At 26.0% G+C, this 24,557-nt stretch overlaps 1 protein-coding gene across 1 annotated transcript in view; it reads left to right on the top strand.

Moving 5' to 3' along the window:
* Positions 1-24,291, top strand: part of LOC135922660 (dynamin-like 120 kDa protein, mitochondrial) — a 42,966-nt gene extending 18,675 nt beyond the window's left edge. The window contains exons 6-14 of the mRNA XM_065457089.1: positions 803-980; positions 1,404-1,579; positions 2,728-2,857; positions 3,460-3,735; positions 8,510-8,625; positions 8,669-8,782; positions 9,249-9,508; positions 9,555-9,744; positions 23,942-24,291. Of these exons, the coding sequence (XP_065313161.1) occupies positions 803-980; positions 1,404-1,579; positions 2,728-2,857; positions 3,460-3,735; positions 8,510-8,625; positions 8,669-8,782; positions 9,249-9,508; positions 9,555-9,744; positions 23,942-24,136 (1,635 nt within the window). The 3' untranslated portion in view covers positions 24,137-24,291. The remainder of the gene's footprint in view (positions 1-802; positions 981-1,403; positions 1,580-2,727; positions 2,858-3,459; positions 3,736-8,509; positions 8,626-8,668; positions 8,783-9,248; positions 9,509-9,554; positions 9,745-23,941) is intronic.
* The last annotated feature ends 266 nt before the right edge of the window (positions 24,292-24,557 follow it).

Below are 24,557 nucleotides of genomic sequence, written 5' to 3'. Positions count from 1 at the left end.
TGTTTGCCTTTTTTTAGAAAAAGGTGTTGCATACTGCCATATCATATGCCTGGACTAGTTACAACAGTTTTTTTTCTTCCTTATTCTGACTCTTGCCATGTCCACCATGATTTCCTTAAAATCGACTTTTCATCTCTCACATGTCAATTAATATCGACCTCCAGCATCAACTTTTCCTCTTTTGAAATCTTTTGCATCACCGCCTCCAGCTCTGTTAGAAAAGTTCCCTTCTCTACTCCCTGTCTGCGGAGCGTAGGCACTTATGATAAATCAGACCTTTATCATCTGCGAGCTTGACCCACATAATACTCATTTCATTCCTTTTTGCCGCCTTTCCATTGTAGTACAACTTATACCCCTCTCCAAGCTCTTTCGCCTTTGATACATATACCACATAATCTTCTATTCGTTATTGTGTTCCACCAACTTGATATTCTTGCCAATCAGTTTTCCCACATTCCAACGTACTACCCGCAATTTTTAACATTTTTCCCACAGCTAACTTCTTCTCCGCTGTGAAATAGGCGGAAGCCTTAATTCATTTTTCGTTTGCATGCGCGAATGCACTGTGCGTTGCTTGATGGATGGGTTCTAGTTTTCTTGTTTGAAATATATAGGACTTGTTTTTTGGCGGCAAGGGTTTTTACTTCAGACTATCAACCTGACGCAATCCTTCCTCTTTTCTCAATCGGGTTTAGAGCCAGCCAATATAACATATAGAAAAAATCATAAAAGTTAATTTAAGCTTCGGTTTTACTATAACTATTCAAGTTATTCCTTTTTTATGTTACAATATATGCAGGATGGATCTATTGATGCCGAAAGAAGTAATGTTACGGATTTAGTTAGTTGCATAGATCCTAATGGAGAAAGGACCATTTTTGTTTTGACAAAAATTGACATGGCCGAAAAAAATTCGTTTAACCCCGACAGATTAAAGAAGATTTTAGAGGGAAAACTGTTTCCAATGAAGGCTTTAGGTGAGGCAATCGTATACATATAATATAGTAAAACTCATTTCAAGAAATCGGACTTGAACATTTTTTTTTATAAAAAAATATTCGAACTGAACGATTTGACTTAAAAATAATAATTTCGGACTATTTTAAAAAAAAGATCGCATAAACTTCAGGAATAAATAAATCTGATAATATTCCGGATGAGCCGGACCGCTAAAAACAGGTCTGGTCTATGTATTTTTACTTTCAAATAATTAAAATCTAAAACTGTATATATACAATAGATGCAATCATTTTATTGTTAAAAGTACTACTTATATACTCGATGCGTGTATTCATTATGGTTAACAAAAAGTTTCTGCAAATAATAGAAAATTTATATAGGAATATAATATTTACAAAATTATTTTCTTATTTTCTTATATATAAAAAAATGCATATTAGGATATTTTGCAGTTATAACTGGTTCCGGCAAGGTTAACGAGAGCATAGAAGAGATTAAAAAATACGAAGAAGAATATTTCCTAAATTCTAAATTGTTTAAAGCTGGAGCTTTTAAGCCAAATCAAATGACGACCGCGAATATGAGTATAGCCGTGTCTAATTGCTTTTGGAATATGGTTTACAATATTTCACATTTATTTTGCCTTGATAATGATTTTGACAACTATTATATTTAATCGTTAATGTAAATATATAATAACAGTAAGAGATGCACTAATACTTGCGATATTGGTATTGGTGATACGTGGCAAATTCCCCAAAACTTTTACAATTATTTTTAAATTAATTTTTATAAAGATTCAAATATATTTTTTATAAATGTATATAAAAAGCATACGTATAAAATATATTTTATAAAAAGAACATTAAAATATTTCAAAAGAGAGAAAAAAAAATTTTTTTTAAAGAAAACAATAAAAAAGACCATAAATAAAATTGATTTATTAGATCATGCCACTCATTGAACCATTAAATGAATAAAGATGAGGTTGTATTTGCATATAGCTATGGATATTTGATAGACAAAAGTATTACTATTTTTGATAAGATGCTTCAGGCCAAAACTTTGAAAATTTTCTAGCTTCAGGACAAAAATTGCCTAAAATGGTCGTGACGAAAAGAATAAGAATGAAATTAGCTATTATAATAGTATTTATTTATTGTATCTTCATATCGCCGTTTGGATAATGGAATCCAGAAGGGAATTGATGGCAAAAATAGCAATTAATATATAAGCCCAAGATAATTTCCTGAATGATATAAATGTTATGCCGACTGGTCTCTTTTCATCTGCTGAATTAAGCCATAAGAATTCTAGGGTAGGTGATAGCCCTGCTTTATTGAACCTTACCTAATAATATATTAATTTTTATATCTCGGATGCCCCTCCCTACAAATCACAAATGAAAGGAAAACAATTTGGCATCTTAAACGTAAACCTACAGCCATGCACAGTTCTTCCGCACTTAGATAAAGTTCCAAAATCGCGCAAGTCACTCTTAGCCATTATCCAAGCTGGTTAACTTTAAATAAGGCTTCGTTTCAGAGAGAACTAGGCCAATGGCGCGTAATAAAAATGATATGGTATGCGCTATTTTGGAAAAACGTATCAGTGCATCTCCCTTATAAGAATTTATTTGATGATAATAATGATCCTGAATTATCTTTAAATTTTATATCAAATTTAGAACTCGCTTCTTGTTCTATTTTAATTAAACGACTTTTATTTTTAAGTTTGATTTTTTTTTTGTGATCTTATTTATAGGTTAAGGAGACTATAGAGCAGCAATCGGACGAGTTTAGGGCAATGAGATTTAATTTAGAAACTGAATGGAAAAATTCGTTTCCCAAATCTAGAGAATTAGATCGTGAAGAACTTTTTGAAAAAGCAAGAAGTTATTTATAATATACTATATATGGCAAAGCCTTCAAATGTTACCACTTCTTACCGTTCCTTGAAATACTAATTATTTTTAAAAAAAATTCTATAATTTGATCACTTCTATAATACTTACAATGAATAGTCTTGAGTGGTCATTATATGTAGGTTCTACTGTATATCATAAACATTTATAGAATCATTTTGACCCTGATATTTTAATTTCTATAGTTACAATTTTTTAAAAGTAACTTGTGTTAATTAATTTAATAAATATCCAATATTCTATATTACTATTTTTTTGACTTGATAGTTTAATATGATTCCTAAAAAAACTCCAGACTTATGAAAAAAAACCCCGGAAATTAAATTAAAAGCACGTATAGCCAATTTTTAATGAATTTTTAGTTTAAATTTCTTCGAGCACATTATTAATTTTATATAATAACTTAATTGTAAGTTAGTTAATATTTTTTTAAGTTCTCTATAATAAAGAAATATACTTTTCACATATTATAATTTTATAAAAAATATACATGGCATCTATATAAATTTCCGGTAGCTCTTCGCAATGTTCCAAACAATGTTTCCTTATAGCTTATGTTATTATCTTCCTAGATACCATATTAGACGAAATATCACGCGTGAACGGGATCACACCCAAACAATGGGAGGATTTTATAATGCATTCTTTGTGGAAGGATGTAAAAGATGACGTTATCCAAAATATCTACTTACCAATTTTCATCTCTTCAAAAATTAGAGATATACAGATTGTAAATACTTCAATTGATATTATGCTAAAAAAATGGGCCGATACGATTTTACCCCATAAAAGTGCTGACTGTGCCTGGAAGAGTCTTGTATTGTTCGTTCAAAATTTTCTGGATAAAGGTTGTTGATATCTTAAATTATAATTTATTTTACAACCTCACTAAGCCATTTAATGATAAAATAATCAATCGCTGCTTTAATTAAATAGAAATTATGAATAATGGCTATTTAAAATTAATCATTTTTTAATTAATTCTTTTTGGCTGTTATTTTTTTCCTTTAGTAGTTTTATTCGTAATTTAATATTTGAAAAAGTTTTTTTCTGTATAATAACAAAATTGTTCATTTTATCAATTTTATTACTATAAATATTAATTAATGTCAACATATTAAGGTTAAGTATAAATTTTTTCCATAAACATATATTTTTTATTTTAATAGATTTACCAGTAAATACATATATTTATTTTTCCCAATATTTTAATTGATGTTTGTAAATATATTTTTCCTCCATATTTTAAGTATATTAACAGTAACATTATTTAAATCAATTTACCAGTAAAATAAATAAATTATTTAGTTAATTATATCTAAATTTTGAGATTTTTGATGTGAAAATATAAATTACGATAACTATTAAATATTAATTTTTTGAAATTAACCAAAATTTATTAGCCTTTTGATCAGGAATCCAAACCGAACCTGAACCAAACCGTTAAAAACCGGTATTTTTTATTAAACCGAACCTAAACCGCTAAAAAATTCTAGCCGAACCTGAACCAAACCGCTAAAATGCCTCTGAACCGGTTCGAGCCTCATGATTTTATGTGTAAGTTATTACTAGTATATTGCAAAATTTTTAAATCAAATTGTTTCAAACATTATTATCAATCACATTTGATTGATTAGTGTCAGTCATAATTTTTATAAACTTTAGTATATTGCCATTTTACGGCATTTTTTAAATATTTTAAGCTTATAAATTATAATGCCTAGAGAAAATTAAATCCAATACCTAAATTATTTACATATAGTATTATAAATGACACATCAAAATGTAATATTACTGATTGTCAAATAAATATGAAAGGCCCTTATAAATCTTGAGCGTCACCTAAAAAAACCAACTTGGAAATCGATAAAATTAACAAAATATTACAACAAAAGCCTAATAAAATAAAAAGGGTTATGATGTCACTATGCCAACAGACGATAGAAAAAGCTTTAAAGGAACAAACAATATCAGTAAAACTAAATAAAATCAATAATAATCGATGCTTGTACTGAGTTGGTCACTTTTAATGGCAGATCATTCAAATTAATTAAAAAAATTCTTGATCCTATATTAGAAGACGTGGGTAATATTAAAATTAATTCTCAAATATTTTCTAATGCTGCAGAATAAGCCTTAAGTATTTGGCAAAATATAATCAAAGAAATAAATGGTAAGTTATTATCTCTAAAAATTGACTGTTACTCGTCTAGACAGGTCCGTTATTAGGATTAATCTTCATTATATTCAAAAAGCAAATATTTTGAGAATACTATAGCAATTAAATAAATTTTGAACGCCAACTGCAGAAAATTTACAAATACTTTAAATTTTATTTTTTCCTTTTAGCTTTCACCTTTTCTAGTGGTAAGCTCCTTTACTATCTATCTCCACTTTATTATTACTCATGCTATCTATTTTTATCTAATTTATATTTGTATATCTGATCAATTTCATTTGTATCGTTCACCGGTGTATCGCTATCGAAGCCAAAGTATCTTGATCTCCCATCGGTGTATCAAATCAATATCGACCAGATATCCCACCGGAATATTCCTCACACCGAATTATCAAATCGACAGATATCCCAATCCTGATCTCCCACTGGAGTATCAATCCCGATGGATCTCCCATCGGAGTATCGTTATCAAGTCCATTGTATTGGTAGATGTTGAGCTTAAGTCCCCGAGGTCACCATCATCCTAGCGCTGGCCAAGAAATCGTTATCATCTGACCCACGAATTTAGCTGGCCGTCTTTTTTGGTTTATTGGACAAGTATCCTAGCACCTGGCTGTCCAAGCCTGTCGGTGACCGGGGTGACATTTCTCGGCTCAGAAATTTATCATATGTCTAAAGCCATCCATCATCGAAGAAAAACCCGAAATTTTTTAGTTCCTTACCAGGATTGAACCTGGGACCTTCAGTTAACATGCATACATCTCAACACCACTGGATCACTCCAGCGATTATAGATACTTTTAATAAAAGTATTAAATGATTATGAAATCAAAAAATCACAAATATACACTACAACAACTGACAATGGGGCAATTTTTGGAGGATAGTGATGAAGACAATCAAATGTCAGAAAATGATGTAGAAGAACAAATACAAAATATAGATAATTTGAATGATGTTTCTACTAGTTTCACAAATGTATCTGATGAATTAACAATCAATCTTAATGATTATCAACATAATATTATAAATATAAGATGTGCATCTCATACCTTATAACTTGAAGTAGATCATGCATTAAAAAATTGCTCAGTTTCTAATATTATTATTAATGCTCGTTCTGCATCCAAGAAGCTAAGGAGACAAAATCGATCAAACTAAAAAAATTTAACTTAAAAAGATCTATATTGGATTATCATCGATTGTTATCAACCTATGGCATGCAAGAGAGATTTGAATTAAAAGATATGTGTGAGGAATTATCAGTATCATACATGAACTTTATTTTTCAGTTTTGGAGTGGGAAGCAATTATAAGGTTGATAAATATCCTAAAACCAATTAAAGTAGCTACCAAAAACTTACAACTTAGGCAGATAACCTTGGGGGATTTTTATGGCATATGTCTAAAAGTTAAAATAGACATTTATATTTTACTTAACCCTTTGCCGGTTCAATAATAGATGCTATGAATTTTAGAGAGAAACAACTTTTAAACAACAATGCCTTTTGTCATGCCTATATCTATATTTAAGCTATGTTTTAAAAATATATTATATCTTATATAAATTTAATTAATAATTTTATTTACCTTAATTCATAATTTTTCTATCTATTCATAAAAAATAATAAGATTTTTTTAATGATATTTTTATTATTATATATATATATCAAGTGCTTCCGACTAATAAGAAAAACCAAGTCTATGGCATTTGGAATTAAACTATGTTATAAGAGTGGAGGATTCTAGTAAAGGTGAATCAATGCCGGTTAATGTATCTTCATCTGAAGAGGATTTAGTAGAAAGTCTTTTTTTAAAAAAAGATGGTAACAAACAAAATCTGTTAAAAAATCGGAGAATATTAGAAATATTTTAGTTAATTTTTCTACAGAACCTAGGTCAAATAAAACTATGAATATTTTAAACTATTGGAGAAATCAGAGTAATCGATACCCAGAATTATGTAAATTGTTTCATGCTGGCAGTGCCAGCTACCCAAATTAATGTGGAAAGATGGTTTTCAACAATTAAATTTATACCATCTCTTTATAGATGTAATTTGAGTGAGACAAATCTTGAAAATATATTAATTGTGCTGCCTAATAAAAAATTTTTAAGTAAATAAAGTTAAATATTGTTCATATTAAAATTAATCATTGATATTTATTTGTATTATTTATAATTTAAATATTATTTTATAATGTGCATTAATAAAAATGAAAGTTTTATGTATGTGTTTTTTATTTTATGATGAAATAAAAAAAATATAACTTCCTATACATAATTCGAATGTAGATTTGAATACAAAAATGTTCAAACCGGTTTTTAGAAGTTCAAACCGAACCGATATTTTAATTTTTTACGAACCGAACTTGAACATTGAACCGTTATTTTTATCCGAACCTGAACCGAACCAATATTTGTTTTGGTTTGGATCCCTGCTTTTGATACTATCTTATATCATACATAATATTAGTTAATAATAAATGGCACATTGCTTATTAAATTATTAGATTAAATGAAATATAAATATTAATCGATATTACCATACAATTGAATATATCGTAGTTTTATTATGAAGACTTGTTTATAGCAGATATGCACTGATGCCGCAAATAATAACAAAACCATATTTTAAAAAAATTTGAAAAAGATTGCGCTATTGCCCTTAATTTATAAGAAAAATAATTTAAATACAAATTTTTAAACAGGTAAGAAAGAAAACGTTTAATTAAAATATTCCATCATAAAACCGATATTGATAATGAAGGCATTGCTAATTCTTTTGATATTTCTTCTTAATTTTAAAATTTTGATTGCAGAATTAACTTTATGACGAAGAATAAACACGCAAGTAAATAATTCATGACTAAAAGTTTCAAAAATATTTTTGGAGACTTGAAGACTGGGAAAAATCTTATAACATATCATTTTAAAATATCGGTAATGTACATCTCTGATTAAAATAATTAATAGAATATGTAAATAATTTTTGCCAGCAGAATTTGCAGTTTACCAACGGGTCTAATCTTATTTGCCCTTGTCTAGTCCAAGGTGAAGTCTTGATTTTTTTTCAATGATAGGGACAGATCTCTAATCCTCTGAGCATCAACCTACTAGGACATTTAATGACCTCTAAATTTTTTACATATCAAAAAAGACTGAACCAATCTAAAATTATACTGATGAAATTTTAATTTTTCACTGACAAAAATGAAAAATTTTATTGATCGAAAAATACTGAAAATTTTATAAAAAATATTGGAAGTTTTAATTATTCATCATTCCATTCTTTTTTTATCGTAAAAAATTAATTTGTTTTTTTAAGTCATCCACCTCATTTTCTAAGAAAAAGTATAAAATTTTGGATTGTTACAATAAATGTGAGATACTTTTATCATTAACACACATAATCATAATAAAAATATTATATATCTTAATAGATAACCTAAATCACGATGAATATTTATTCAAGGATTTAAAAAAGTCAGTGTTAAATAATGCAATAAATATACATGAATGGGACAAAAAATCCTTTGATATGCTACGTCTCTTACAAGTATACATATTTAATTAAAATACAATCTAGATCTATATATTAGATTAATGCCTTGGAGGATATATTAATTGATAATAAATCACAATGGGATACCGGTGTTAAATTTATGGAATCCGCTATTCAAGAAACAATTGATGACATTAAAATAAAATTAAAAGTTTACCGAATTTAAATAGCATGTTTAAATTGCTATCAATTAACATAAACATTAATTCCCTTTGTTAAATGGGTAGGTCTATGATATGTAACAAGAAATCACGCAAATTTTTAAGATAATTTTTTAATGTAATTATAGTACGATTTAAATTTGGAATTAGGCTTATTGAGCCGGACTTATGACATTAACAATAATCTATCATTTAAATAAGGACATTAACATAAATTTTAATCAATCTGATAAGATTCCTAAATAATAGAAGGATAGTTTTACAGTATTTTTTATTATCTACGGCTTTTCTAGGGAAATTATTTCTTCTAAATCATCCATTTTGTAAAAATTAATAAATAAAACATGTTAATTTTATATATTATTTTTATTCTCTATAATTAAAATGTTGATAATTATTATACGCTAAGTTAATTTTTGTATTATATAACATATGTTCTACATTAAATAAAAATAGGATTATCAAGGCAAAACATGGTTTGAAAAATGGGTAAATTGGAGTAATAACAATACAACTAAATATTCACGATATTTTACAATCATTCAAGAAGAAGTTGACCAGATATTGAAGTCTAGTGTTACTAATAAAGCTAAACTTAATGAAGATATGATGCTTGATAAGGTTAAATACAATCTTTCAAATCGTGGTATCGATTTTGGCGATGATAAAAACATCGATGAAAAATACATTTCAACAGTTGCCAATTATTTATTTAAGTTATAAATTTATCTTATAATTTATAATTTAATTTAATTAATTTAGAAAACATTTCTTACAAGAGTCATTACAAAATGCGAAGGAATGCAAAAAAGCGTTTTATTATTATCAACAGCAAAGCCTTAGCAAGAATATAGATAATAATAAATTAACAGTTTTTCATTGTGACGATGTCGTTTTATTTTGGCGTATCTATAAAATGCTGCAATCAACAACTCATTTTTTAAGACAACAAGTAAACCCCGACTACATTACTTTTTAATATTTTGTATGCTTATATATATTTAACATTGTATTGTAAGAACTTTTAAAATTGATAATTTGAAAAAATAAATGAACTATAAATATAAACAATTTTGGAGACCTGCAGAGATACGATTTTAAAGTCCAGGTTAAGAAAAATTCTTATCAAGGCCCATTTTTTAAATAAATATTTTTTTTGGCCCGCCTTCTATTCGAATTTTATAATGTAATTTTAAGTAATTTTGTAAATATTGCGGGCAATTGCAGGGGCGGACTGGCCATAATATCAGATGGGCATTTTGCCCACGAGGCCGCGAGAAAATGTTGATTTTTGAGGCCGATCAGAGGAAAATATCAAAAAAGAGGCCGATTTAAAAAAAAATTTATTATGTTCACATTATTTTTTCTTATCATTTATTTATTTTTAATAATATCGTTATTATTTGGATATCACATTCCTTTTAAATATCAATAACGTCGCTTGACGCTAAACATCATTACCACATGCTTTTTTTTGTTTTTTTTTAAATCAAGTTAAAACGCTTCCGTTTGAGTTTGAGTAGATTGAAAGCTAAATTTGATTAATATATTGATTTATTTTAGGAATAATATAGCCAACATTTGTGATTGTATTTCTTGTTCTTAATTCATTGAAATTAAATAAAACCCAGGTATAATAATTTTAATGAAATAATTTTTCATCAATTTGATTTTCTAATGTTTCTTTTTAATATTAATTAATTGATTGTTAATTTATGTTATATTATTACTAACTTAACGAACACAAATAGTTAAAATACCTAATGATTACAACAATTTACTTCTCATTTGCAAAAATTTTCAGTAAAATTTATTGTACAAACCAAATATAATAATCAACTTTATATAGCTATTTTTACACTTATTTATATAATAATTGAATTGAAATGTATGTAAAAAGTCAAAAGTAAACAACTTATTCATATTTCATAACCCATAAATAGTGATGTTTTTTTTATTATTACTGGTTGGTTCATCAGATTTTCATAAAAATATGCAATTGAAATATGTATTTTATTTGAATTTCCAGTTCACATCTTGAGATATTTTTTTAGCCTTAAGTTATAAATTAATAATAGTTAATTTTTTTTTATGCATCATCTTATGAAAGTATAACCTAACATTATGACTTTATTGTCTTATATTAAAATACAATTCTTTATAAATTATATTAAATTTAATTTTACCTTGTTTATATTTACCATGGGTAGTCTACACAATATATTATTTTTGGTTAAATTGATATATTTTTAAATATCATGCATGGAAATGCCAAAAGGAAATTTAAAGGTGGAGCTAAAAAATTTAGAGAAAAAAATGCTACTGGTCTCAAAGCAGCTGCTGATCCAAAACAACTTAAATTATCTTTCTTTGATAAATCAATACCAGATATTTCTAATACTATTACTTCATGTAACAAAACTATTTTTTTAGGAATATCAACAACTGCCTCCCGTTCGTATCTATCTGAAACAACTACATTTTCTGCAACATCTTCATTTATTATTGCATTAGTTTAATAATTGCCACACCCACTTAAAACTATATTATCCACCATTACAGCAGATAAATCATTCATACTCTAAAAATACATTATCTACAATTATAGCAATTCCATCCTTAATATCCTCACACTTGTTAGAAGCAACTACATCAATAATGTCTTCAGATATTACATAAAGTGGATTATTGATATCGGAAACAATTTCACCATGTATAGGATTATTTACGTTACATTCATCTGTAATAATTTCATCATCTTATCTTTTAAAGAGCTCCTTCCCAGATAAGCCAAAATCGATTCAGGGTATCTCTTTCAGAATTGGATACACATACACATAAAATTTTTAAGTTGCAATTAACAGCTATACCTTAAAAACTTACATTTTTAATCTAATATCCAATACAACCAATAAATAGTAATATGATAAATTATATTATGAGTGAAAAAATGCCTAGAAAATTACAATTAAACTAATATGCAATAAAGCCAAAACTGTTTACTGCTCAATCTACCTGGAATTTACAGTATGCGAAAACACTTTCACATCAGACTCAACAAATTTTCGACATATGCATTCTAATTAAAATACATGAAGATTCAAGAGTACATATTAGTACAGTCTAGGCCTACCTCAGAGCATCAAAAAACAAGTCATTTGATAATTCAAGTAGTGTTAAAATATTAAATGAAAAAAATCGACAAATTTATAACAATTTCCACATAATAAAACATATATACGAGATAATAAAGTTTTTAACCTACGGAGGATCAAATGCTACTTAAACACTTAGCCACTTTGAAGATAAAAATTTGAATCATGGGAATTTCTTAAAAAGATTCTTATTATATCAAAGAATGATCAAATACTCAGAGATCGTTTAGAGAAGGCTATTTTAAAGATCAAACATAGAAAAGAAAAGCTTAAACTCTCTGACAAATGAATATTGAAGGAAAGAAGTTCTCTCATAACCTTGTTAAAAACAACTGTTTACAAAGTTATTGATATTTTTCTTGATCAAATCAGGAATTTAATAAAAAAGGAGATTAGTAACAAACGGTTTAGTTTGCAAATGGATAGTACTCAAGACATTATTGTTTATGATCAAGAAACCATTTGCCTACGATACATATATAATGGCAAAACAACAGAAAGGCTTTTCGCAGTTGCAAAAGTTACAAAATCTTTTGGTAAAGGATTCTTTGATATCTTGAGTGAATGCTTTTTAAAACATGAAATTCAAATGACAAATATAATTGGAGAATCATTTGATGGTGCTGCAAATATGCGGGGTGAATTTGTTGGGTTGCATGCTCTTATTAGACTAGAGGCTCCAGGTAGTTTTTTATATTTGGTGTTAGTCACATATTAAATCTATGTATATGTGATTCATGCGATAATATTGAAGGCAAAAATTTATTTGGATTATTGAACAGACTAGCAACTTTCTTTAGTGAATCATATAAAAGGATGCATACTTGAGTGAAACAGAATAATTCATCTGGCCAAAATAAGTTGAGAAGGCTGCAAAAAATAGGTGAGACAAGGTGGTGGGCACGTGAAAAAGCCCTTAGATTGCTAAATGGTAATGAGAGCTTGCTATAGATAATAAATCATTTGAGACAAAAACCTCATCAGAAGCAGTCTTTAATCGATAATTTATATAAATTTAAGACTATGTACAGCTATAATAATAATATATTTGGAAATTTTTGAAATAATGGGGCCACTGTAATTATATCTTCAAACTAAAAATTTAGATATTTTGTCAGCATGGAAAATGATAGAAGATGCTAAGTCTTCTGTATTATCGATAACTATTACTTCGATTCAAAATAAAGCAATAAAAATGGCTTTTAATTTAAATGAAACACTTTCATATTTAAAGCTCCCTAAGAGTATCTGGGTACAGAATGCTCTGCCAAAAAATTGAATAGGACGAGTGAAGAAAATATATAGGAACGAAGGCATGAACGTCCTTAAGAATCGATTGATTTATAGAGTCGAAGCATTTCGTCCTGTAATTGATCAAATTATAAATAGCTTGTACGGTTTTATGCGAATAGAGAGCTTATTTTGAATGTGCAATATTTGCATCCAAAGCATTTTGATGAAATAAATAGTAAAGGTATTTCTGAAAAGGTTTTGGAAAAACTGGCACATTTGGCAAATATATTTAAATTACGTAACGAATTGTGTTCATTTGCCAGTGTATTCAAAGATTTAATAGCAGAATTAAGTGAAACGGACTATGATATCGTATGTACAAGTGAGAAGTTATATGAAGAAGTTGGAATATTACGATATGATAATAACTCAGAGTGTGATAATAAATGTAACAATTGTTTAATATGCCTGTATGAAATTCTTAAAAGATAGAATATGCATACAAGTAGTGTTGCGTAATCGGCTAAAAACTACGCCTAAGCCTAAAAATCAGCTAAGCCTAAAAATCGGCTAAGCCTATATAAATCTGCTAAAATTAAATTAGTCAAAATTCTGCAGTATTAATTATTATTTATTTATTTTAGTAAAATAATTTATTTTATTTATATTTAATGTAAATATTTAATTATTATCAACAAATAAACATGATATGATTTAATATTTTTTATTTATATTACTATATTTTGAAATGAAAATAAATTTATTTATTTGATGTTTTTTTAATAAAAAAAATAATATGCTGCTATTAGAGAACTGCAAAGTAATTTTTTCGCAACCCGAGCCCGACCCGAGCCCGAATTTAAAAAATTTTTTTGTCCGAGCCCGAGCACACATTTTTTAGTCCAACCCGACCCGAATAAAATTTTGCAATTTAAGTTTTAATATTATAATAACCAAAAAAAATTTATGTGTATTTATTCAGTTCAGCCACCTTAAATAAAAGTTTATTTGACGGCCATAATCTATTCAAGATATATATTAAGTTGCACTTTATTAAATTTGTAAAAAATATTATAAAACGATTAATATACAAGCGAATTTAAAAATTATAACGATTATATAAATACAATAAACATCATTTATGCAAATATAGATATGATATAATAATAAATATATAAAAAATATAATGAACATATTATATTATATTGACCTCATCAATATCATTATCAAAATTATCACAAAGTGAATAATTATGATATATAAATAAAGAGGTGTCCAGTTTATCTGGCTTTAAACGAGTCCTTCTCTCCTCAAAGACCCTACCAGCAGCTGAAAACGCCCTTTCACTGCTAGCCGGCGAAGCAGGGATAGCCAGGAATTTAAGAGCTAAAATACTTTTGGCAAAATATTGGCAACAATTAACAAAGCCTTCCCCATGAATTGTATCAAATGATCTCAAATCACGTCTACAAAACTTAGTAAGCACCTTTGTGCACTCTTTTTTCAATTTTGTACAACTTTTGAGTTTTTTCGGATCAGTACCAAAAAGACTATCAATTGTTAATTGTGTCTTTTTACTCTCTGCTGTTGTACTTGTATATACACATTTATGTCTTTTAAAGTTGATTTGTGCCTAAAATAATTTTATAAGATCATATTTTATGTATAAATATCTAACCTGTTGTTATTGAATTATATACATAAATAAATTTGCATATAATACAAATGACATAATTAAGTTTTTCTTTATTTTCATCATATATAAATGAAAATTTCTTCCATACATCGGATTTTCCATTAAGATTCTCCCTTACTTCATACTCTTTTGTCTTAATCTTTTCACCAATTCTTTTTAATTTTGCATCCATTGAGATAATTTTTTTTATATGGCTGTGTCTAAAATCTAAAAAAAATATTTAAAATGACTTTAATCAATTAGATTGAAATAAACAGAGTTGGGCAGTACTGTGAATACTTGTATCTAAGATACATGATACAAGATCCCTTTATATCTTGTACTCAGTATATTTTGACATTTTTAATAAGATACTAATATCTGTATCTAAGATCCTTAATTCTGAAAAGAATCTTGTATCCTTTATATTTTCTTGACAAAAGATACAGATACAGATTCTTTTTAATATTCATGTTTTAAATTTTACATATCACAGTATACATCTTATTTTCTTTGAGAATCTTGTATTAATTTCCTATTTTTTTTCTGCTATATTTTAAAATATTGACAACCAAAATTAGCTGGAAAATTTACAACTCATATTAAGGTAGATAGATAAAAAAATAATAATACCAAAACGAAATAAGTAAAGATTATATTTTATATATAAATGTAACTTAGAATATCATTACCAATTTTATATAATATTTTTTAATTTCTAAAACAAATGTTAAAAAAGACAATGTATAGGCTAGATAAATAATAAATAATGAATAAAACTTATCTTTAGTACATAAAATATGTCTTATCTTGTAATTCACGGGAAACACACAATTTAGTGATAAAATAGTTTGGTATCCGGTTGTTAGGTTTATAAAATAATAATTAATAATGACATGACATGTTAATATGATTGACATTTTAATCCTAAAATGTGATAAATATTAAATAATATGATTTTATAATTAATATTATAAATTATATTGACTATTTGAGATATTAATATTATTATTTATTTTCGGGTCGGACAGTTTGTACAACCCTACCCGAGCCCGAGTAATTATTTTTTTAATGTCGGACAGCCCGTGCAGTTCTCTAGCTGCTATATTGTAAAAATGTAATATTCTTTTTAATATAATTTATTAGTGATTTTAGCAATCTTCTTTGCAAATGCATCTTTTATTGAGGAATTATATTGTAAATTTTATTAGATAAATAAACAATCTTTTAGGTGAAATCTTTTATCATTTTTTTTATCATTTTTTTAAAATTATCTATTTATTATTAAATGAGGTGGATTTTATGAAACTTTTTTGAAGATTTTATATGATCTTTTTAAGGATAATATTTTAATGTGACAATTGTCATAATCGTTATTTTATAAGTTTTTTGAAGAAAATAGGTTAAAATAAGTATTAATAACATGTGTAAATATAAATTTAGTGAAGATGTACCAATGAAAAGTGACAATTGTCATAATCGTTATTTTTTTTGACTACAATATGTTAAAATAAGTATTAATAACATGTTTAAATAAAAATTTAGTGAAGATGTACCATAGAAAATTGACAATTGTCATAATCGTTATTTTATAAGTTTTTTGAATTTTTTTGAAGAAAATATGTTAAAATAAGTATTAATAAGATGTTTAAATAAAAATTTAGTGAAGATGTACCATAGAAAAGTGACAATTGTCATAATCGTTATTTTATAAGTTTTTTAAATTTTTTTGAAGAAAATATGTTAAAATAAGTATTAAAAACATGTTTAAATAAAAATTTAGTGAAGATGTACCATAGAAAAGTGACAATTGTCATAATTCTTATTTTATCAGTTTTTGAATTTTTTTGAAGAAAATATGTTAAATTAAGTATTAAAAACATGTTTAAATAAAAATTTAGTGAAGATGTACCATAGAAAAGTGACAATTGTCATAATTCTTATTTTATCAGTTTTTGAATTTTTTTGAAGAAAATATGTTAAATTAAGTATTAAAAACATGTTTAAATAAAAATTTAATTAAGATGTACCATAGAAAAGTGACAATTGTCATAATCGTTATTTTATAAGTTTTTTGAATTTTTTTGAAGAAAATATGTTAAATTAAGTATTAAACATGTTTAAATAAAAATTTAGTGAAGATGTATTATAGAAAAGTGACAATTGTCATAATCGTTATTTTATAAGTTTTTTGAATTTTTTGAAGAAAATATGTTAAAATAAGTATTAAAAACATGTTTAAATAAAAATTTAGTGAAGATGTACCATAGAAAAGTGACAATTGTCATAATCGTTATTTTATAAGTTTTTTGAATTTTTTTGAAGAAAACATATTAAAATAAGTATTAAAAACATGTTTAAATAAAAATTTAGTGAAGATGTACCATAGAAAAGTGACAATTGTCATAATCGTTATTTTATAAGTTTTTTGAATTTTTTTGAAGAAAATATATTAAAATAAGTATTAAAAACATGTTTAAATAAAAATTTAGTGAAGATGTACCATAGAAAAGTGACAATTGTCATAACCGTTATTTTATAAGTTTTTTGAATTTTTTTGAAGAAAATATGTTAAAATAAGTATTGATAACATGTTTAAATAAAATTTAGTGAAGATGTACCATAGAAAATTGACATTGTCATAATCGTTATTTTTAAAGTTATTTGAATTTTTTTGACGAAAATATGTTAAAATAAGTATTAAAAACATGTTTAAATAAAAATTTAGTGAAGATGTACCATAGAAAAGTGACAATTGTCATAATCGTTATTTTATAAGTTTTTTGAAGAAAATATGTTAAAATAAGTATTAAAAACATGTTTAAATAAAAATTTAGTGAAGATGTACCATAGAAAAGTGACAATTGTCATAACCGTTATTTTATAAGTTTTTGAATTTTTTTGACGACAAAATAAATATTAATAACATGTGTAAATAAAAATTTAGTGAAGATGTACCATAGAAAAGTGACAATTGTCATAATCGTTATTTTATAAGTTTTTTGAATTTTTTTGAAGAAAATATGTTAAAATAAGTATTAAAAACATGTTTAGTGAAAATGTACCATAGAAAAGTGACAATTGCCATAATCATTATTTTATAAGTTTTTTGAATTTTTTTGAAGAAAATATGTTAAAATAAGTATTGATAACATGTTTAAATAAAATTTAGTGAAGATGTACCATAGAAAATTGACATTGTCATAATGGTTATTTTTAAAGTTTTTTGAATTTTCTTAGCGAAAATATGTTAAAATAAGTATTAATAACATGTGTAAATATAAATTTAATGAAGACAATGAAAAGTGACAATTGTCATAATCGTTATTTTTAAAGTTTTTTGAATTTTTTTGACGAAAATATGTTAAAATAAGTATTAATAACATGTGTAAATATAAATTTAGTGAAGATGTACCAATGAAAAGTGACAATTGTCATAATCGTTATTCTTAAAGTTTTTTGAATTTTTTTGACGAAAATATAAGTATTGATAACATGTTTAAATAAAAATTTAGTGAAGATGTACTCTAGATAAGCGACAATTGTCATAATCATTATTTTTTAAGTTTTTGGATTTTTGTTGACGAAAATATGTTAAAATTAGTAATAATAACATGTTTAAATAAAAATTTAGTGAAGATGTACCATAGAAAAGTGACAATTGTCATAATCTTATTTTTAAAATTTCTTTGATGTAAATGGGTAAAAATATAGATTGTAAAATTAAAATTGCCTGAGTATATGCCATAGAAAAAACATATGGTAATAATAGATTCTTCCCCAAAAACAGGAGCAAATTGGCATTTTATTACATCCGTTCATCGGGTCAGAAATTAATATGCAAAATTTATATCATAATATCTAATCCTAAGTTAGAAATTATTATTTTTTTACAAATTTTCACCAGACAATCTTGTTTAAAATTTGGGTAAACTTTTTTTTCTATTTTAAAATCAATATCGATGCACGTCAAAAAAAATCAAAAAACTTTAAAAATAACGATTATTACAATTGTCGCTTATCTAGAGTACATCATCTTCACTAAATTTTTATTAAAACATGTTATCAATACTTATTTTAAAATATCTTTGTCAATAAAATTCAAAAAACTTTAAAAATAACGATTATGACAATTGTCACTTTTCATTGGTACATCTTCACTAAATTTATATTTACACATGTTATTAATACTTATTTAAACATATTTTCGTCAAAAAAATATAAAAAACTTTAAAAATAACGATTATGACAATTGTCACTTTTCATTGGTACATCTTCACTAAATTTATATTTACACATGTTATTAATACTTGTTTTAACATACTTTCTTCAAAAAAATTTAAAAAACTTATAAAAGAACGATTATGACAATTGTCACATTAAAATATTATCCTTAAAAAGATCATATAAAATAACATCAAAAAAGTTTCATAAAATCCACCTCATTTAATAATAATAGATAATTTAAAAAAAATGATAAAAGATTTCACCTAAAAGATTGTTTATTTATCTAATAAAATTTACAATATAATTCCTCAATAAAAGATGCATTTAGAAAGAAGATTGTGAAAATCACTAATAAATTATATTAAAAAGAATATTACATTTTTTCAATATAGCAGCATATTATTTTATTTATTAAAAAAATATTAAATCATATCATGTTTATTTGTTGATAATAATAAAATATTTACATTAAATATAAATAATAATAATTAATTCTAAGCATCGATGCAGAATTTTGACTAATTTATTTTAGCCAATTTTTAGGCTTAGCCCATTTTTAGGCTTAGCCAATTATTAGGCTTAGCCTTAAGCTTAGCCGATTTTTCCACCTAAAATCTCGGCTAAGCCGTTTTGTAGTCGGCTAAAATAAGCCGATTACGCAATACATACAAGTGCATACATTAATTTATTTTTGGCATATGAATTCTTTTTAACTTCGTCATTTATGCAAGTTAAATGCAAGAGAACATTTAGTAAATTAAAAATTATAAAAAATGTTGAGAGCTAATATAGGCCAAGAAAAATTAGAAGCGTTATTAACGATGCCAGTTGAACGAGAACTATTAGCGCAGATTGAACTAGAAGATATTCTTTTTTATTTAAGCAAAGGTTCAAAGTTATGAGAGATTTATTAACGTAAAAATTATATATTCTCTTAATTCTTTTATTTAAATCTTATTTATATCTATTTACAATATGATCGGTGCCTGTTTATAAGTGCAACAATTTTATTCTCTGTGCAATATTGTATAATTGCAGTAATTTTATATAGTGCAATATCTTTGTAAATCTAATATAAAATTTATATGTGCAATGAATATGATTTTAGATGTGCAATTTTTTAAAATAGAATAAATGATTATCGTTTCATAATATTATTTTTTTAATAAAAATGTAAATTGCTTGGACTTATTTTCTAAAATAAGAAGTAATAAAAATCATGTAATTCGAAGAAGCTATTTAAGGGAACCCAGCCGAAGGCCGGGCAAAAGCGGGCTGAAGGTCTCCAAAATGGGAGTATGGGACACGAAGTCCTCATAAGGAGGCCGCTATAAAAAAATTGCCCACGATGCTGGAGCTTCGCCAGTCCGCCCCTGGGCAATTGAAAATATGGAAGTCAATAAATTTTAAATAATCTACATCTTATTTTTGAATTGGTTAATTTAATTTAAATATTTTAAAAAATCGACCCGCATTATATATTTATTTAGATTCTCTTGACCACTTTAAATTATATCCATCGCCAGGTGTGTGGGTCTTTGATAATAATAAATCTGAAAGATAATAGGTAAAATAAAAAGAATTTTAAAACTCATTTATATCATTATCTGAATAAACATGGATTTTCCGTTATTAAATTGTTGAGCAATACTGACAATTCATAAGGCATCATTTGTTTATTATTTAATAATTTCATTTTTACACATGTGATATCATAATAATATTTCTGAATTCCAATTTACTTCATGTTATGTTTTTACGGCATGCTCTGAAGTGATTCATGGACGTTACAAATGCTGCAAAATTGCTTCATTTGAGTCAGTTTTAAAACGACTGACTCAGTATTTCATCTAGAAAAATATTACGCAAATCTAAAGATTTGCTCATAGATGACACTACGGTTTAATCATCTATTAACGAAATCTCGATACTTAGGCTTTTTCTAGCTAAAATATTGAGTTAGCCGTTTTTAAAAATCGGCTCAGTTGGAGCAATTTTGTATCAATAGATTAACATTCATTGATTTAGAATTTTTTACTGTTAATCAAGTATATTGACTCAACACTACATATATCTCTACGGATTATATCTTAATTTAATTCTTATGTTCTCATTTTAGTTTGACCTTCCTAATTTTTTATCTAGGATATTATCTTCCTTTTCCTTTGGGATTTGGAAAAACATAGAACCGTTGACAATAATCTCACCTGACCCCTTATACTTGCTTTTATTTTCATAAATCTTAAATATTTAAAACAATCTCCTTTTGAATTGGTTTTATGAGGATTTTACTAAAGTTTGTTTCCATATTTATTACAGTTACAGGATAATATATGATTTTTATAATAGACAATTTAAAATAAGACAATCTATGTTTATATTTTTGCATATTACAAAATAGATGATGATTCTTATATAATATATAACAAAAGAGATGAAAAACTACTTAATCTAAAAATATTTACTTTAATTATATAGATAAATTTAATATTTTTTTCAAATGTTTAATATACGACAGATTTTATCCAGTAACACCAATGAATAAAACAATAAATTCATTTTCATCAATTCTTGATTCATTTTTTAAAATCTAATTCAATACCTAATTTAGCATCTACAAATAATTTCCATATCATCAATCCCCCCCTCTTTAAAAGGTGATTGATTCTATTGTCGATTCAACAAATTTGATCTCGACATTATCAAGAAGAAAATATAAAACTGGAATGAGAAAAAAAATAGACATAGTGAAAAGGTTATTATCTGTATCTAAGAGAGAGCAAATGAAAATGAAAGATACCGCAAAGTATATCGACATGTCTTTATCATCTGCAAATAAATACGCGAAACCTTTCCCGAAATCATAGGAGGCCCTGAAAGATTATGTAAAATAGAGGTAAAAAAATATGCCTATTACAGGAAAAAAAATAATGGATCATTTAATGGCTAATAATACTTTTACAATTAAATTGAAAATTTACCTCCGGGATTTCCTAAAAATGAAAGAACTATACGAAAATATATTCTAAAAATGAGGTGGTCTAAAAAACTTGCAGAAAAACAACCTTATAGGAGCAACACCACGGTTGCTATCAACATACGCCAAATTTATTGTGAAAAATGTTGAATATAGCCAAAGAAAGAATATTTTTCTTAGGCGAGATGGTGTAAATTTACATGTTGTGTCTGTTTACGCCTGGGCACCATATAACGTTACGCCAACCGTGAAAGTCCCGAGATCGAAAGGTAAATTATTAGTCCTAATTTTAAGTCCCGAGATCGAAAGGTAAATTATTAGTCCTAATTTTTCAGGCCCGGCGCGAAATTTTTTTTAAAAAAGTTTGCCTGCCGACCCGAATTTATTTAAATATAGATTCATTTTTATAATAACTCAAAATTAAATATATATCTTATATAAGCGTCTAGATTCTAGAAATATAATCAAATTTTTTATTTTACATAAAAATTTCTCTACTATATTGGAATCGAAAATGTGATATTTTATCTCATTATTAAAGGGCATGATAGTTTTATTATTTCGATATTATATCAAAGAACTTATTAATATCTTACTAAGCGCTTATTGTTATGGACAATGTTTCGATTCATATTGTAAGTAATATGCAAAAATATAATGGACAATGTTTCGATTCATATTGTAAGTAATATGCAAAAATATACACACATTGTCTTATTTTTTATTACAAAAATCATATCTTTCCCTTAAAAATAAATTAATATATAAACCATATATTAAACTCTCCTAACAAAAAAAATTGCTTCGATTCTTTATGATTATCAAACAAGTTGCCTAGTGTACGGTAACGAAATTTCAAATCATTACAGTATTTCTCTTAGAAAGGCGCACCCTCTAATTCTTCGGCCATTTTATATGAAATAAACCATATCATAAATAATTATGTTCTCTATAATCTTATATATGCCAAATGAATGTATTCAAGCTACATAAATATATTAAATTCATCTTATCCTCCAACGAAGAAATATATTTCATAGCCATAAATAAAGTTATATAACTAAACCACTGGCGTATTCAGGATTGGGTGATTCTTCACATTAAATTTTATTGGTAGGTCCCCTCTTCTAAGACATTTGACCAAATCACATTTTTAAAAATATAAATTTGTTTTTCATTTTTTTTCTCTATCTAGTCATTACGTTTACTATTTTTAATATTATTTATGGCATATTATACTCATTTTGGAGGGGGGGGGGAATGCGAAGAAATTTTTTTTATTAGCTTAAAATAATATTTAGAAAACTGTTAATTTGCAAGGGAAATTTCTCACTCTCTGGTTACCTCTACTTACTAAACGACTATAAATTCAAGCAAAAATGATGATATTCATTAAACCTCGAATTACCGCTTCCTTACCACACATGCATATTTCTGCCTTCTGCAACCATTGCCACATATATTTTGCTTAGGTTACATTTAATATCGAGACTCCATAAAATTGGTTATCGAAAAACTTGATTGAAGGTATTTTGCAAAATTTCCCTCTAAATTTTCATACTGCATTCATAAAACTGTCGATTCTCCTTTTAATTGATTTAACCTTACGAAATTCTTTAAATCATCTTTGTGGTAGCCATATTATTCAATGTCCATGTGAAAACTTTGGAATGCTATTTGACCCCAGCCCATCACCTTTCCATTTCAAATCATATTTTGTTTTTTATGATCTATCTACTATATGCATTCATATTTTTTAAAGTTATATATATCCAATGCTAAATTTAGTTTACGTTTGAACGACGATTCAAATTTATAGATAGAATAAATATAAATATAATGAATGCCTCTTAATTTACTATATGCATATTTTATGAAATAGATAACAAATACCGAGGCTAAAAGATTTATTAAAGAAATTAAAGATGTTTTAGTAGAGTACGGTGAAAATAAAGAGCAATTGGAAAGTTTGTTTGTTGGAAGGCAAGTTACATTAGCAGAAGAACTTAAAAAAATTCGATCGATTCAAGAGAAAATGGATATTTTTATTCAAACTCTAAATAAAGAAAAAAATTAATTATATTGATCATAATTTATATAAAAATATAAAGTTGTCAACTTCATTTTATAATGCTTAAAATCGAAATCACAATTTTATAATCTGTATAAAAATTATGGATTTATTTATTGAAAATTTTTTAAAAATCATTTTTTGAGCATTATATATTTTGCTTGCATTTGACAAAAGTACAATATTCTCATTTAGCTCTCTATGATCTCACTTCTCAAGCATAGCAGATTAAATTTCTAATGCTAAATCATTTAATTTTGAAATATTTTTTACAAAAAAAAACTATTAATTCATTTAAAATTAAAAGAATTCACATTCAGACCTAATGATGTAAGCATAAGGTAAATTCCCGAGATTTTCCCTTGGAATATTCTCCATTTTAAATATATGGGATATTTTTTTATTGTCGTTTTTTATCTATTATAAT

Source organism: Gordionus sp. m RMFG-2023, chromosome 1 (genome assembly GCF_954871325.1).
Source record: "Gordionus sp. m RMFG-2023 chromosome 1, tfGorSpeb1-WG-v2, whole genome shotgun sequence".
Taxonomy (NCBI): domain Eukaryota; kingdom Metazoa; phylum Nematomorpha; class Gordioida; order Chordodea; family Parachordodidae; genus Gordionus; species Gordionus sp. m RMFG-2023.
The sequence above is the reverse complement of the archived record's forward strand: the minus strand, read 5'-3'. Positions and strand labels throughout refer to the sequence as shown.